General features: G+C 37.8%; 1 protein-coding gene across 2 annotated transcripts in view; it reads left to right on the top strand.

Moving 5' to 3' along the window:
• LOC132129295 (protein NDRG3-like) overlaps positions 1 to 17667 on the top strand; it is an 84746-nt gene that overhangs the window by 44535 nt on the left and 22544 nt on the right. For both annotated transcript variants that reach the window (XM_059540833.1, XM_059540834.1), the window contains exons 2-3: positions 7521 to 7602; positions 13878 to 13910. In XM_059540833.1, coding sequence (XP_059396816.1) covers positions 7546 to 7602; positions 13878 to 13910 — 90 coding nt within the window. In that variant the 5' untranslated portion in view covers positions 7521 to 7545. The remainder of the gene's footprint in view (positions 1 to 7520; positions 7603 to 13877; positions 13911 to 17667) is intronic.

Here is a 17667-nt window from a genome sequence, read left to right as displayed (position 1 = left end):
CCTCCTTGATGATAGATCTCAGCTCTCCGAGCTTGGCAAAACTTTCTCTGAATGCCTACTCGCCTTTGGAAGCCTAGCCCCTGAAGTAAACGAAATAGAGAGTGCAACATTTCTCATGAATCTTGTATCATATTCTCAAATTACAACATTGTCTAAGCTATCGATTATGCAAAAAACAGCCCTTATGTTGTTTAAACGTATTTAAGTGTTAACTTACCATTTGTATGTAACGTGGACCTCATCCACAACGATGCCAACGAGGTTGTCCTGGTATATTGTCGAGGCTAGCATTTGACGCCATTTGTTGTTTAGCAGCCACGACTCGGGGCTTCCGAACACCAGGCTAAAGCGTCCGTCCAAAATGTCACGGTCATCGTGCACGCCGAGCTGCCCAGCACTAACTCCTAACTTTTCTGCCTCCTTCACTTGGTCCTCCATTAGTGCAACAAGCGGGGAGACGACAACAACTATCGGCTTTGCATCCCTATCGTTCACCTTAGCTAACTTAACTCACTCACCACTAGCGGAGTGAGCTGGAAAATCAAACTTTTCCCGAACCCCGTGGGAAGGAGGGCCACAACATCATGGCCACCAACAAAACTTTGCAAACATTGTTCTTGCTCCGGCTTTAACTTCTGTATATTCGGCAGTTTTGCAACAACGGACCAAATAGCATTACTCACGTTTATCTCCGCTGCCATTACTCCAACTCAAACTGACGCACTACATCAACGTCATCGTTCTCAGCCACTCCCTCTGTTCGCTGATTGGTCCTACAAAAAATTTGGTTCTGGAAACCTAAGAATATACTGCAAACTCAGACGGAGTACTGAAGGGAAATGAAATTGAGCGGAAGTACGTAGGAGGGCGGAGCCAGGCTAGCGTTTTGTGACTTTAGAGAGCGCAATGGATTGTAGCGTGGTAGAATACTAATAGGTTCACAGGAGCTAAACTATTAAGGGCCTTATAGGTAAGTAATAATATTTTGTAACTGATATGGATTTTAATTGGTAGTCAGTGCAGAGACTCTAAATGACAATAGGCCTATGTTTTTTTTGGAATTTGGGAGAAATGTTGTCACTACTTTATAGAATAAAACAAAAATGTTATTTTTACTCAAATACATACATGTAAATGGTAAAACCATCATTTTGGCATGGTCTCTTAATTGTTTTAGTTTTTTTTACCACTTAATTTTCTTCTCTTACCTGTTTGTTAATTGTCATGGGACACCTGTGGTGATTTGTAATCCAGTAACCACAGGACATGTGGCATGATGTGAATCATAACCTACTGCCTCAATCTCGGTTTGAAATGCCAGCTTTACTTCAGAGCTGTTCATCTGCAGACTAAAGATACTCCGTTTAACAGAATTATGCACTGCACAGATGATTGGGGTCATTGACCTTTAAGTTGATGTTTCAAATTAGAAACCTTAGAGCCTCTGAACATTGGGCTTCATGATTTCTCTCAACTATCACTGTTCTCCAGTGCAGATTTTTATCCTCCTCTTTTATATGAACTACCCACTGTCTCTTTGAAGCTACCCTCAAAATTGCAATTATCTCTGTTTCACAAACCTATAGCGTCATTACTAATTATAAGGGAAAATGGCTGGAAGGTGGTTCTTAAATAACACAAGAGAGGAAGGATATTTTTTTTTTCCCACTGATTAAGTGATATATCCAGAGAGGCGTGAGTTGAGGAGTTAAGCAAGAAAGGAACCCTTCAGTTGTTTTCTGTGACCTGAACCCACACACATTCACCAATGGCCTGTAATTAGCGTTTCACACACAGCCTGCAGAACATAATGAGCATTCTTCTGCTGGAAAGCAAAATCTCAGCAAATGAATCCAAATTGGCCTGAATAAAATGGTTCCAAGTGAAGTTACATCTGCAGCTATTTAAAACGTTCAGGTTTAGCAGTCACACTGTGGCAAGATTTTGCCATTCTGTGTGACCCATGCGATTACTCCTGCAGAGCACCAGCTACAGCCCCATCACCGTACAGGTGGATAAAGGTGTAAGACGCTCGGATAGTTTTTATGCCAAATTTAATTTATGTTGAGTTGATTCATTCATTCAAATGATTTGATCAAATGGCTGATTCGTTTGGTCATTAAATCTTTTATTTCATTAAATCTTATATGTTCATATGTATTTATTCAGTAATGAAGCACTGCTGCATTATGTGTTGGTGGTTCAGAGATGCAAAACAGTTTTGCAAAGGTTTCATTTGGGAATTTTTACTGACAAAATAAAGCAAAAAAAATATATTTTTACTGTTTGTTATTTAGCTGTTTTATCAAATCAGAGATTTAGGAACACGGCTAGTGATATTGTTTAACTTTAACATTTGATATAAATATAAGTAAAAAAAAAGGTGGCCCTATATGTCTTAATTTTCTTGAACTTTTACAACATTAAGCTGCAACACACAGTGAAAGTGTGCATTCTCAAGCATTGTTAAAACAATTATGAAATTATCATAGATGATACTTGTCACACACTCCTAATTGTGATGTACACAAAATAGCATGATTTATGTGTCATTAAACCGACCACCCTTGCAGAAATGATCACATCACATCTGCCATTCATATTCAAATAAAATATTAATATTGCTGTTTCTTTAACAAACACAATGAAAAGAACACATCATGTTACATTTCAAAAGAAAACGATTTGTTACATAAGAACAGTTAGTGCTCTGATTGTTCTTTGAGAAGCTCTGAAGAAGTTCATCTGGCAGCTTTCCTCCAAAAATAGTAGACTGTCTCCATTGATTCAGGAGAATATGCTAGATGTGTTCATCCTGTTCTCAGAAAGCCATAATGGTAAAGCACGGAAGTACATTAAGGATGGAATAACACAGAAAAAAATAACTTTTGGTTGACATTTAGAAAATTAAGCATAAGACTGTGTCTCTTGTCCAGTGTTGGGCAGTAACTAGTTACTAATAACTTAATTACTTTAATTATATTATATATAAAGTAATTACTTTTAAAAGGAATATGTAGTAATTAGTAGGGCTGTGAATCTTTGGGAAGGCAGCGATTCGATTTAAGATTCATAGGTTTTCGATTCGATTCAAGAACGATTCTTGCAAATTTAGAACGATTCAATTAGATTCGATTCGATTATAACGATTTGATTCTGCATTTTTAAGTGCATTCACAGGATTATTTAAATGTTTCCCCTAAAATCTTTAAATGCTTAGTCAGGGGGCAAATTACAGCAGCCTTTATGGTTAGAGAACCATAGGAAAAAAAAAAAAAACCTTTTGTCCATTGTTAAATGCTAGTTTACGTAAAGATTTATGTAATGCAAGATTTAAAAAAAAGAGCTTAATGAGAATTATGTATAGGCTAACATTTTGTCACACCAGGGGCATAGCCATCATTACAGAACTGACAGAAATATCAAATACAATCATTTTATGTATGTAGCCTATGTATTTCCATAATTATTCTATTTTTTTTTTTTTTTTATAAGGAATTTTCTTATTTTTTTATTACTTTTAATTAGCTGTAAGAAATCAAATACACTACTGGACAATAATCAATCATTTGTAATCAATATATTTTTTTCTAATGGCAATTTTATGATTGTTTTCTATACTAGGCTACATTTAATTAGCAATTATTTTAATTTTCTGCACAGAATAAGGTAGAATATATACTTTATAGTTTATGTTCTGTAATTATATGTCACTTAGAACTGCATCATTCATAAATTTTATTTATTGTGGGTTTTTTTAAAGTTTCATCAGTTCATTCTGCTTTTATTCAGTTTAGCTGCAGATAAAGGCTGGCACGTCTATGAGAGTGAGATCACTTCTCTTTTTTTGTGTGAAAACTTCTTTATCTCATTTTCACAAAATAAAATGCTATAGTAGGCTAGCTATTTAACGTTTCCTCTCCGTCAGCGAATGATGATCCTGAAAGAAAATGCACCAGATGTCTGTTTGCTAAAGCTACAAACGCTACTTTCATGCATCTGATTTTCAGATAAACCTTGTGGTCTTATTTCAAGGTCGTCGTTAATGCTGTGATTATTTTAACAGTTTCCTTCGTACATTCGGTTCATCCGCATTGTTTAAACATATTTATCATTCAATGAAACTGTGCATATGATTTAGACACTTACATTTCTGCTCCGTCCATGGAATAAATACAGTTTTCAACTGCTCCGGTAACTCCGTCGGTAAGATGCAGAGAGCCATTATCAAACTACAGAAAAGTATAACTACTTCACGTTAGCATTACTGGACACGAGTCCTATAGATCACACGTCAGCTGCGTCAGAGACGAACGGAGCGCGAGCGCAATCCTGTGACAGTCTCAGGCGGTAAACAGTTGAGCGTGTGAAGGACAGATTAGAGGCACGATTCACGAACACTGTTCAATGTCTCCATTAATTTGTGCTTGTAGTAACTTAATGTGTATATATTTTGAAAGTATTAGAATCGCTATAGAAATCACGATTCATTCGATTCTTAGCATTTTGAGTCGATTACTGTCCGAGATCGGCGATTCATGATTCAAAATGATGTTTCAAGATCGATGCATATGCATCGTCAGGGTTTGTAATCGATGCATCGAGAAAACGAGTGAATCGTTACACCCCTAGTAATTAGTAATATATTACACTCTTTGAGTTACTAGCCCAACACTGCTCTCGTCTCACTGTGTCTTTTGACAGATCAGTGACCTACACACTGTGGCAGATTGACATTTTCCCTCTGAGTAACTCCACTAATCCATCTAGCACACACACACATGGCTTTCTGTCTCTGACAGACCTTGTCAACACCTGTCAGCCCTCCTGCAGATGGCAGTCGAGGCACAGAGGTCACCTTACATCCTTTTGTTAATCTTCTCTCGCATCCACACCACCACAAACAGTCAGTCTAGGTCCAGTGGAACTTACTGAATGCAATATTAGTACATATGACCTGGCATGTATGTGATTTAGGGCAGCAGAGAGATTTTACTGAGTGCCAAGTCATTAAAGGTGGTTAAAGCCTTTAAACAGGGAAGCACAAAGTGTACAGAACATTTATACAATCTTGTGTCAGCAAGTCCTTTCCTTTCTCAAAGCACAGACGTATTAAAAGAAGGGAAGGTGTTTGAGTGGTTTCAGATTTAAAAAATAATAATAATCACTACCAAAAATTAGGACTTTTATGTTCACTTTTAAATCCAACTAGAAAAAAACCTGTGTCATAAAAGAGGTGTCATGTGTACAACTGGTGTGGAAATATGCTAGTACGGGACCATCAGCTGCCGTGGGCTGGGTTTTTTGTGGATAAAAAAAAAGTGAATGGATTTTTATCATTGTAGGGTGGTTGTGTCCACACACTGCTAAGACACCTCTATATGCAAACATGTAAAAGTAAATTTTCCATCTGATTAGGGCTGGGCGATATATCAAATATTAGCGATAATATCGGAATAATTTTGACGACGATGTACAATTTGAATACATCAGGAATATCGAATATTTCAAATTTAAGCATACTTTCCCAAATGTCAAAAAAAGGAACCTGTAACTGCTGACTGCTCTACGCCCCTCTACTACGCCTGAGGTGGTGTTAGCGCAGTGGATAAGATGCATGCCTGTGGTGTGGGAGACCCGGGTTCGAATCCACTGTGAACCGCCAGTGTGTCCCTGAGCAAGACACTTAACCCCTAGTTGCTCCAGAGGCGTGCGACCTCTGACATATATAGCAATTGTAAGTCGCTTTGGATAAAAGCGTCAGCTAAATGAATAAATGTAAATGTAATGTACTACGAGAGCTTTAATGATAGCGGTTGCCAGATAACAAGAGTTTAAATCTCCGAATCAGAGCTCCACTGTTACAAGGCTACATTTTCTGCCCGGTGTTTGCTTATTTTAAGCAATCTGGCAACCATGCGCACGTGCTCACTCCTCATTGGGGAAGAGCCGCCGACGATAATCTGAAAACACTAACAAGCTGGAATTGAGCGATCTAATGAAAGCGTCGTTCAGCCGGTCTGTGTTCTGTCATGAGATCTCAACTGTATTGTTTGCGTTTGTGATCGCAAAATAAAAGCACTTACTCGACCGCTGATGTTTGAATAGAGAAACATAGGCTATGGCCATTTGGAATTACTATTGGGGAATTTCACTGATTTGTTTACCAGTTTCCATAATATAGACAGAGAGAATGGAAAAGTCTTTGGTATTTATTTATATATATTTATATATAAGAAATAGCTATGTGCTTCAGCAACTAGCTCCCCATCTAAGAGGGTTTTTAGTGTCAGTAGGAACATAGTTTCATGCCACAGAGCTTCTCTTAAAACCACAGACAGTTGACAGACTTGTGTTCTTAGTTTAAAAACTTTAAAAATTAAAATAAGATACTTATCCCAGTTGCATAGTTTAAATTGTGAATTGCATGCACTAAAAAGTTGACAGAATGCACTTTCTGTAACTGTTACTTAATTTGCACTGCTTCAGTTACTTATAGGCCTACATGTATTCATTTAATAAAAAGCAGTAAGTGATCTCTTGGTCTAGATTTTTTAACTGCTTAAATTAGCTGTTTAATCTAAATAGTTTTTTTGGGGGTTTTTTTAATGGGCAAAAGAAAATCATGTTTTATTTTTTATAATTTAAATGCAAATGCAAACATATTGAGATATATATCGAATATCGTAAAAATGTTGACAATATCGAGATATCTTTTTTTTTTTATATATTGCCCAGCCCTACATCTGATGTCCTCTTTAAAAAAAAAAAAAAAAGTAAAATTTCGATCAGTAGTATAGAGCTAATGCCTTTCAAAAGGTGTCTAAATGCACTGTATTCTCAGCATTAATATGACTTATATAAGCTGTGATGGCCCATTCTAGTATGGTTCACCCACTTTTCATGATCCAATTTAGTCCCAGTGGATAAGTCAAGTCACCCTACACGTTTTTTCTCATTGAAAATCCTGTTTGGCTAGGAAATGAGTCTAGTTACAGCAGTAAAATCTGTTTCCAATGCCGTTTCATCTTTTCAATTATGCCCAAAGGGGCCATGTGCCTTTAATGTGTTGGCCAAACATTCCTATCCTTATTTGCATGCTTCCGTTCTGCCCTAAAATGCAGCAGCACATTTGATTCCTGATGGAGAGCAGCTAAAGAGCCAAAAAAAAAATACTTTATTGCAGTACCACCAAGCTTCAATAAGTCACCCAGTGCCATTATAAGAGTGAGAGAAGCCTACATAATGCCCTTCCTGAAACAGTTGCATGCATTGACCTTCAGGATAGCCACAGAGAATTAAACCATAAATTAAACATGAGATCATCTGTATTCGGGTTTGGTGAGCTCATCAGGACAATGGGGTCATTTATTAGGCGGGATGTTAAACATCAGTTCTCTCTCTCGCTCTTCTTTTCTCGCTCTCTCTCGCATGCTGAGCTATGTTCCCCGTTGGTCAATAAGTCAGTGCTGACTATAATTATGTACTAATCCATATCTGTCCTGTCTCTCCCTCTGTAGTGACGGGCAGCTGTCAGGCTTGAGGATGGATGAGTTACAGGATGTGCAGTTGACCGAGATCAAACCCCTCTTGACAGACAAGGTGAGTTTGTACACATTCGTAGAGGCATCTGGTTGTGAACACTAGAGATGCAACAATACAGTTAGGCAATGGTTCAATACATACTTTTGGTGTTTTTAAAGGGGTCATGTGATGCGATTTAAATATTTCCTTTTTCGAGTGTTACAAGCTCTTGGTGCATGAAGAAGATCTGTAAAGTTGCAGAGACTAAAGTCTCAAATCCAGAGAGATATTTTTTATCAAAGTTAAGACTCGGCCACGCCCCCCTAAAATTCTTCATTCTAACATGCTCACACATGTCAACGTCACTATGTGGAAATATTTGTGTAATGCACCCAAATATTCACACAAAGAAAGAAGTCGTGGTTTCAGAAACTGCAGTTAGTGTTGAAGCAGAAGTTAGTGTCATGTCAGGGAGATGCTGTGTTTATCTAGGAGAAAGCAAAAGCACTTTATTTGGCCTTCAGAAAGTAGATGCGTTAAGGAATCTTTAAGATTACTTACAACAGAACAGCAATGCATTTTATGGATGACCATTTCGTGAACCTTTAGAGAAGGTAATTCTGACCTTACTATGTCAATCTGGCGCTTCTGAATCAGCTACTGTAAGTATGTTTTGTTATTAGTTTAGTATTTCCTATTGAATGTTCAAATGTGGAGTTTTGTGCATTGCGTGTGTGTGTGTGTGAGAGAGAGAGAGAGAGATACGGTCACACAGTGGAGTCAGCTGTCTTAATCGTCCGTGGCTTGTGTACTGTAAATACATCCAAGCTTCATCACTGTGTCTGTCACGACACTCTGTTCCTCTTTCAGGCTTGAACTGATGGTAAATCTAAGGAAATTATTAACTGTCTTCACATTTATTTTTAAAGATGAAGCTCATGATTATGGAAAGGGGCGTTACATTACCGACGAGTGCTTGCGGTGTTCGGCCTGTCACAATGCACTGGGTCAGTTGGCCAATCAGAGCAGACTGCACTTGTCAGAAGGAGGGACTTTGTAGAAAAATTTGTGGTTAAAATTAGATTTTTAAAACAAATTAACAAAACAAAAAAAACTTTACACTGGAGAATATCATGCCTACCTTAAATTTATTTTAAGTGAAGTATTATTTTTCCTATTTTTTTTTTACCAAAATTGGCCATTTATTTAGTGCAATAAACACATGCAATGTCTGTTTCATTCATACTGGAAGCCATAGGGCGCCCCCGCTCAGAAACTCCACATGTCCACATGGGGAAGTCGTGGCCTAATGGTTAGAGAGTCGGACTCCCAATCGAAAGGTTGTGAGTTCGAGTCCCGGGCCGGCAGGAATTGTGGGTGGGGGGAGTGCATGTACAGTTCTCTCTCCACCCTCAATACCACGACTTAGGTGCCCTTGAGCAAGGCATCGAACCCCCAACTGCTCCCCGGGCGCCGCAGCATAAATGGCTGCCCACTTCTCCGGGTGTGTGCTCACAGTGTGTGTGTGTGTTCACTGCTCTGTGTGTGTGCTCTCCGGATGGGTTAAATGCAGAGCACAAATTCTGAGTATGGGTCACCATACTTGGCTGAATGTCACTTCACTTCATGTGCATCACAGAAGTAATAAAAGTGATAACATCCCAGGAAATCCCTAGTATGTACAAAAGTATCCAGCTATGCTGAATAGAAAGAGTATATATGTTTTGAATGATGAAACATTAAGACTCGACTGCGACAACGTAAAGTTTTAGCCCGTGTTCTTCAAGCCATGTCTAATATTTTCATAATAATTCGGTATATTTTAGTGTTGTCAAAAGACCCGGTACTTCGGTACCAAGTCGGTACTAAAAATTTAAATGTCATGGTATCAGGTTTCTTTAAGTACCGGTAGTACCGAGGATCCGGTCAGCCCGGTTCTTGATGCATACAGCGCTATGATTTCCGCGAAGCAGAAAACACGGACAGAATCTCAAAATCCAGTCATGAAAATTAAACTTACATTTTAATATGGACAGTCACAGAATTTGTCAAAGCATATTTTTGTGATTTGAATTGGTACCGAGAACCGTGGATTTCACTGGTATCGGTACCGAATACTGAAATTTTGGTACCGTGACAACACTAGTATATTTATAATCCATTGGTAATCCACATAGCATATAATGCTCTCTTTTGTTGGACAACAGGTTTAGAAACGCTTCTCATTGCAAGTCATTACAAGTGCAGATAGTTGGTGTGTGCTGCTTTTTCAAATGCACGTTATAAGCGGGGAATGCGATTCCTTATCTCGGCATATGAACTTACAGACACATAAACAGAGCCAATTCAGAGAGAAATAACTCAAAACCAAAAAACTACAATACCCAATCACATATTGAACCATGTACATTGTACTAAATGGTTTAATATTATATTGAGAATTGTGACATCCTCAGTGAATGCCAGTGCTTCCTTCTCTCTATCTTTAACTGTATCTCACCCCAACACTCCCAATTTTCTCACTGACAAATGCACATTTCTCATAAAGCCAAGTTGATTCAATCAAATAAGTATTCATCTTGAAATATTACTAACAATGTAAATTATGTAAAAATTAAAATTTTTATTAGTATACAGTATAAAGTATACAGTTAAATATTTTTTGAAAATTAAAAGGCTTTTTACTTGCTATCAGATGACAGGAGCCATGTAGATTGTTTGTTTTTCAGCAAATCTTTGTTGATCCTTTAGATGCCGTAGAAATTTGCATGTTAAATATTATAAATTATAAATTGTGAACCACAACACCACCACCATCTAAACAAATCTTCTCCATAAAAATGTTTTGAAAATGGGTGTGTCTCAATCAGCTCACTAGTTCAGTAGTCAAGGCACTGATTGATCAGAGTTAAAGGGTTAGTTCACTGAAAAATGACTCGTATAACTCACCTTCATGTCGTTCCAAACCCGTAAGACCTCCGTTTATCTTCAGAACACAGTTTAAGATATTTTAGATTTATTCCGAGAGCTCTCAGTCCCTCCATTGAAGCTGTGTGAACGGTCTAATGACCATGTCCAGAAAGGTAAGAAAAACCACATCAAAATAGTCCATGTGACATCAGAGAGTCAGAATTTTTTGAAGCATCGAAAATAGATTTTGTTCCAAAAATCTTTTGTTCGTTATCTGGCTCAGCTCGGTGTTCATCTTCAGTTCTCTCGTCACAGCAGTTCAGTCAGTGTACTGTTTGAGTAAATGAATTACTCCGGGATATTGGTTTGTTTGAACTCAGAGGGAGTGTAAGCCACATTAAAAAAGTTAACAGCTTAAGTCATATGTGGATTAATGGTTATTGGAGACGTGAACCATTTTAAATGATTCAGTTCAATTTGGTGAACTGGTTCAAAAAGATCCGGTTACATTGAATGATTCGTTCGCGAACCGGATATCACAAACTGCGTTGTTTTGAACTCTCTCTCACAACAGACACAGAAGAAAAGACAGTGATGAATAAAGTCGTAGTTTTTGCTGTTTTTGGACCAAAATGTATTTTCAATGCTTCAAAAAAATCGAACTGACCATCTGATGTCACATGGACTACTTTGATGATGTTTTTCTTACCTTTCTGGACATGGACAGTAGGGCTGCAACTAACGATTATTTTGATAATCGATTAATCTGTCGATTATTTTTACGATTAATCGGTTTATGTACTTATATTTTAGTTTTTTCCATTTTTTCCCCAAGTAAATTATTAATAAATGGTCTTTATCCTTCAGCATAAATTTTTAAGCGATTTTAACCATTTTGCACTGTCATATCCTCATCAAAAATATACCTGGAGTTGTTTTATTATGTGTTAGTAATCCTTTGTTGAACTCTTCTGCAATCAAAACACTGACCCATACTCTAGCAAATTTCACAAGTAGATTTCAAATAATGTTTTCACCATGGCAGTCTTTGGAGCTCCTAAAGTAGTTTAACATCCCGAACAAAGCTTATTAAGGAATCTTTCAGAACATATTTTCACGAAAAATAAGGATAAAACAGAATAAAATTGCAGTGCATTGTATTTTATTATTTACTGGGAAACAGCTTTATAGCTTATGCTGTGAAATTGTAAACAATCCTTTCGAATAAAGTGCCAATGGCATGAAACCTGAATGGAACTCACAATTTAAAGTAAAATCCATCAGAAGGTTGTCCAGAAAAAAAAATTGGACACACACAAAAAACCTGCTGTGTGAAAAAGAGCAGTGAATACTTAGAAAAAAAGTGCATTTCAAATATCTTTAAACATTTACCTCTCTCATTCAGTCATAATTAGGCTGCACGACTGAATTTTGAACTGGTAAACGTCAAACTGATCACAGAACATGTTTGTAAAGCTTTAAATGTTAACTGTTAAAAAGCAATGTTATCAGCTTTTACGACTAAACCTTTGCAAACAACATTGTACTGGAGAATCTGCACAAATAAAAGTCTTAGGGGCCGTTCACATATCGCGCCTAAAACGCGTGGAAAACGCTAGGCGCGCCGCTTTCTCCTCCTTTCCAAAGCGCTCGTGCAGAAGCGCCCCTGAGGCGTCTGCCTTTGCTAAGCAACCATGACGTGCTCTCTCCTTGAAGACGCGGACATTTCAGCAAAGGATAAATGGATTTGCAGCTCTAAAAATCGCTTGCAGTAGCTCTGCTACTAAATTTATTTCAAAATGGAAATCCATATACAACTATGATCAGCTGTTCCTTTCATCTTGACTGAGCTTTTAACGTTACGGGAAAGGATGAAGCTGATTGGTTAGTTCTTGTCACATGACCCGCGGTGCGCTTGCGGCATTCTGAAAAGTTGAAATGTTTTGACTCGATGTGGTGCGGTGTTGGAAATAACGAACATGAGCGCGCAAAAGACGCGATATGTGAACGTCCCCTTAAACAGTTCAGTAGTGCAGAGTTTACAGGTTACTCTTCTTTTTTGAAGGCTCAAAGTAAAGTACTCCCACATCACGCTGAATGCTGCAGAGACGCTGTTCGGGAAGCATGTGACATAAAACGAGGCCAGCTATTGGCTATTCGCTACCTCTCCTGCTGTACTGGCTGAGTAAAACCTCCGGTGGCTCATTACTGCCACACTTTGGTCATCGCAGATTTGAAATATGCACGAAATGAGCCGCTTACGGCAAATAAAAGTTATTTAGCAACGAATCGAAGACTAAATTAGTTGACAACTATTTTAATAATCGATTTTAATCGATTAAATCGATTCGTTGTTTCAGCTCTAATGGACAGTAGACCGTACACACAGCTTCAATGGAGGGACTGAGAGCTCTCGGACTAAATCTAAAATATCTTAAACTGTGTTCTGAAGATAAACTGAGGTCTCACGGGTTTGGAAAGACATGAGGGTAAGTTATTAATGACATCATTTTCATTTTTGGTGAACTAACCCTTTAATGGCTGTCTCAATTGCAAAATCCTTCCAGTGCACTGGAACTTTTGCTTCATGAAAAATCCCACAATGCAAAAACCAGGGAGTTTCTATACTCCCTGTGCTCCCTTACCAGAAATGACGGCACATTTCTGAAGCATGAAACGCACAAACACATCACTACACAGGCATTGAGCACATCTAGTTAACATTTATAATTAATATTCAGTTGAGTATTAATGTCCTGATGTTTCCTTCTCTTTAATAGTTCATGTGTTTGACCAACAGTGTTATTCAGAAAGAAATAGAAACTTTGGCCCTGTTTATAACTGGTGATAAAATCTGTCTTGGACAACAGGGTCCCAAATACTCCTTGTTGTTTTAAAAGCATCTTCATGGTCCTAATTCATTTTAGATAAGGTAAGGAGTGACAGTTTTATTAATTGAGTACAAGTACAAACCACAGCTGAACGAGCTCTGTCAGTCTCATTCTCCTCATACAAAGTTCAGATATTTACAGAAGTGAATTCTTCAGAAATTCAGTCCCAAAAAGAACAAAACATGACCTTCCTGGAATTTAAGCACAAAATCTGCTTTGACTTTGAAATACTTAAAATGTATACATTTCATTTGTATTATTATGTAAAGTACATTAGCATTGTTTAAATATTATTTTGAAATTAATTTTGATTAAGTCCTACGTGCAAACTAAGGCACGACAATTCAGACAAGAGTTAAATCATCTCACAGCTCTGTAATTTGGCCTTTCTTTGACAAAATATAATTATCAAGTATTTAGAAGATTTCTTTTTAATGTTAATGTCAGGTGTAAGATGGGCCATTGTGCCTTGCATGACCTGGTATTTTAATGTCACATGCTTAACCCTTTCAGACTGACACAGCTAATCTCTTTCTGTCTCTTTCCACACAGACTGGACAGAACTTCCAGGACTTTGATTGTCAGGTAAGAGTCTTTTGTGGTCATTAGGCCTGTATGTATTCTATATGACCTCCTGAAGTGTTCACCCACAGTCATTAATCTACTCTTCCTGCACTGTTGGTTTATTTCCCAGCACGGTGTGATGGTGAAAGTTTCTTAACCTGTACTTTGCTGTTGAGCACTGACATTCACTTTGTTGTTCTGTGGGTGTGTGGGAGTGTTTGTGGGTGGTGAGTTGAGCCGGAGGAGAGCAAGTCATGTAAACAACTGTTATTTGCTGAAGCGCAAGGTTTAACTTGGGATGTTAGCACACTTCATTATCATATGTTTTATCAAATTCAGTGATTTTATACATGTAATTTATTTTTATTACGCTTTTGGCACATATAATGGCTCATTTCATTTGATTGTGTTTATACTCCTGCCATGGGCTCTACAGGCGTGAGAGGTGATTTGGTCTTTTCCTGTACAGCACATTGCTGGTAGTGCTGCTCACCAGCTCTTCATTATTCAGTATGCTCTCCATTGTCTCAGACCTGGTCAGATTGGCATTTGATCCTCAGCAGGTGTAGGGCAGTTGTACAATTTCATCCAGGAAAAAAGCAATTCCTATTACTAAGGGACATGTGGAATTTCTCAAGACATGTCAAAGTGTTCCCCTTTTAGAGGAGGTACCACAGGCGCAAGTGCTTTTGATTTTTAAAATATATAAAAAATTTAAATTTTTACATTTTTACATTTTTTGTTTCTCTTTGGAGTGTTACAAGCTCTTGGTGCATAAAGACTAAAGTCTCAAATCCAAAGAGATATTCTTTATCAAATTTAAGAGTCAACCACCACCCACTAAAATGCTCATTCTAACACGCCCCACATGTCTATGTCACAATGTGGGGATATTTGCATAACACCTCCCAAATGTTCACACAGAGAAAGAATGCGTAACTTTTATTCTCTCTGTTGCCGTGGGCCATGTCGTGGAGACGCTGTGTGTTTCCGTGTGAAAGCGTAACTACTTTGTTTGTTTGGTATTTACAACACTGTTCTGGAACAGTTCAACCCAAATATTCAGATGTGTTCAATGCATTTTATGGAGGATGAGGACTGTTTCCTGAACCAGTAGCCTGTAATGCGTCTGTGGGACAATGGCTGTTTTTATAAATTGGGGCAATTCCGACTTTGCGAGGACAGTCTGGTGCTTCTGAAACACAGAGCAGCTGGACTGAGTCTCGTCGCGCTGGGACTTGGCATCACAGTATAGTGAAGGGTGTAACATTTCCGTCAGGCTTGAGGCACTCAGCCAATCACAACACACTGGATAGCTGGCCAATCAGAGCACACCTCGCTTTTCAGACCAATGAGCTTTGTACAAAATGATGCGTTTCAGAGTGATGGGGCATAGAGGAGAAACAATAATGTACATTATATGCCAAATGTGTTTTTTGACCTAAAACCACAAACACCAAATTACACCAGATACTCCAAATAATGTTATATTGATCAACGTTATATGACCTCTTTAATATTTCTTATTTATAAATTATCATTCTTTATAGTAAATTATCATCTGTTGTAACTTTATGGCTGTTTTCTTGGTGACATTTGACAATGTTTACATTAAACATTTTTCTTTATATATTTGTTTAATTAAAATATTTATTTTGTTTTTTTTCTTGTAGTTTTTTTGCATGACTTCTTGTACACAAAATCCATAATGCATGATTTGCTTATTTTATACAGTATTTTCATATGAAAATGTTTATTTTTTGCATACAAAGAGAAGTGAATTTTGTATTCTAAACACTCTTAGTAATTCCCCTTAACAGTTCCCTCTCTTCCCGGGTTTCAGGTCTTTCAGCTCCTAAAGTATTAAAGAGGCTCATTTATCTGAACTTCCTGAGGTTTGGACTTTACTCTTTAGTGAAGCTCATTTGGAGTATTTGAAGAGTGCTCTAAATTACACAGTATTTTATCATGCTGTGAGGATTGAGGATCATGCCAGTGTTCACATGTTTAAATGTATCCTCAATCTGCAGGTTTGTGTCTCAGACGAGGGTTACATCATCACACATTCACACACCTGAGAGGATGCTGAATGTGTTAGTGGTCATACGAATGAAGAATAAACGAGACGGGTGAATCATTTTGATTCTACATGTACTGTTTGTCTTCTGTGTTGAGGTGTAAAAGCTGATTTTTTTTTTCTCCTGTTCAATTTGGTTTTTACTAGAGCTTGTATCTATGCAACAGGAGGACTTAAAGTATTGCATAATGTAGCTAATGTCTCTGAACTCCTGCAAAGAGAGAAAGAGGAAACCGCTGTAAGGGTAAACTAGAGGAACTCATTAGAACCGAAACAACTGCATGAAGAGTCCAGGCCTGATGGTTACTTGAAGCCTCATAATGCCTGATGACATTACTATTTTTTTATGGTTTATAGTCTTTTGGAAATTGATGTCATAAGGCTGAGCAGTTGCTATGGTGACGGTGTGGATGATGTAAGCTGACACCTGTTGGGCTTCTCCTGAAGAGGGCGGTGTAAATACATGCAACATTCAAGCTGTTCTCACAAAACATGCCGAGTTACTGTGTTTGATGTTTTAGGTCTGGTTGATTTGTTCTGTATGGTTTCATTTATTTATTTATTTTAACTACTCTAGCTGCTGTTTGGTCCATCAGCATTATTAACTTTGCGAGCTTGTTGTCTGTCCTCTCTCAGTGTCTGGGTTATTAAAGTGTGATGGCACAGCATTGGGTCTGTAGGGGTATGGCATCGGGTCAGATGGCACATGGGGCAGTGCTTGTGTTCATTCAGGCATGGGGCACACTCTGCTGGAAAAGGACAGACACAAGGGATGACCATTTACTCTCGTTACCATCCATACTACAGTTTTTGCCTATACACACAAAAACATGTTTACAGGTTACAGAATTAATCTCTAGCAGCAATTATATAATTTATAAAACTAGTCAAGTATGATAGACTGTATGTTTAGCCTTTTTTCCCACTATTACTACTTAATTTGTGTCTTTTCCTTTACAACAGTGCACTTTCATCCATATATATATATATATATATATATATATATATATATATATATATATACACACACACACACTTATATATAATTTTATTTTATAATAATTGTAATCTTTTTTTAATCCACTGTTTACATTTTATTTAATTTTTTTAAGTCCTCTGTAGAATGAGGTGACGGGTATAATGCTGTGTATTTTAGCATGATAATTGCATGGTATTGATTTTAGTATCAGGGATCAGAATTTCTATCAGGCCTATGTAGTCTTTCAGCCACAGCCAAAAACTATTTTTAGTCTTAGTTCACGATAACTATTGCATCAACTAAATTGAACATTGTTTCGTTGTCATGTATCCTTGGCTCAGTATACATTTTTGTGAGAAAATTGAGGACAGGATTGTGGAGATGCACGCTGCCCTCTTTGGGTCATGAGGAGTATTGCATTCTCTTTTAACATCACTTTTTCATAGTTGTCAGACAGTGAAGAGACAGAACTGAAATTTTAACTTCTGAGATCAAAACCCTCTGCCTCTCTAATCTCTGACAGCGTAGCAGATTTGGAGCATCCTCAACTGCTGCTGTGGCAGGATACACCTGCTGCTTGATGTGGCTGCTCTCAAGCGCTCGCACTTGCATACAGTTATACTGCTCATGGGTGTGTTCCAGTGTTGGGGTGTACACGCGTGGGCCATTGCACAGGGGGCTTTCACAGGGAAATCCTTGTTCCCCTTCACCCACTCTCTCAT

The sequence above is a fragment of the Carassius carassius genome, chromosome 46 (assembly GCF_963082965.1).
Source record: "Carassius carassius chromosome 46, fCarCar2.1, whole genome shotgun sequence".
Lineage (NCBI taxonomy): Eukaryota > Metazoa > Chordata > Actinopteri > Cypriniformes > Cyprinidae > Carassius > Carassius carassius.
This window is presented reverse-complemented; position numbering and strand designations above follow the sequence as displayed.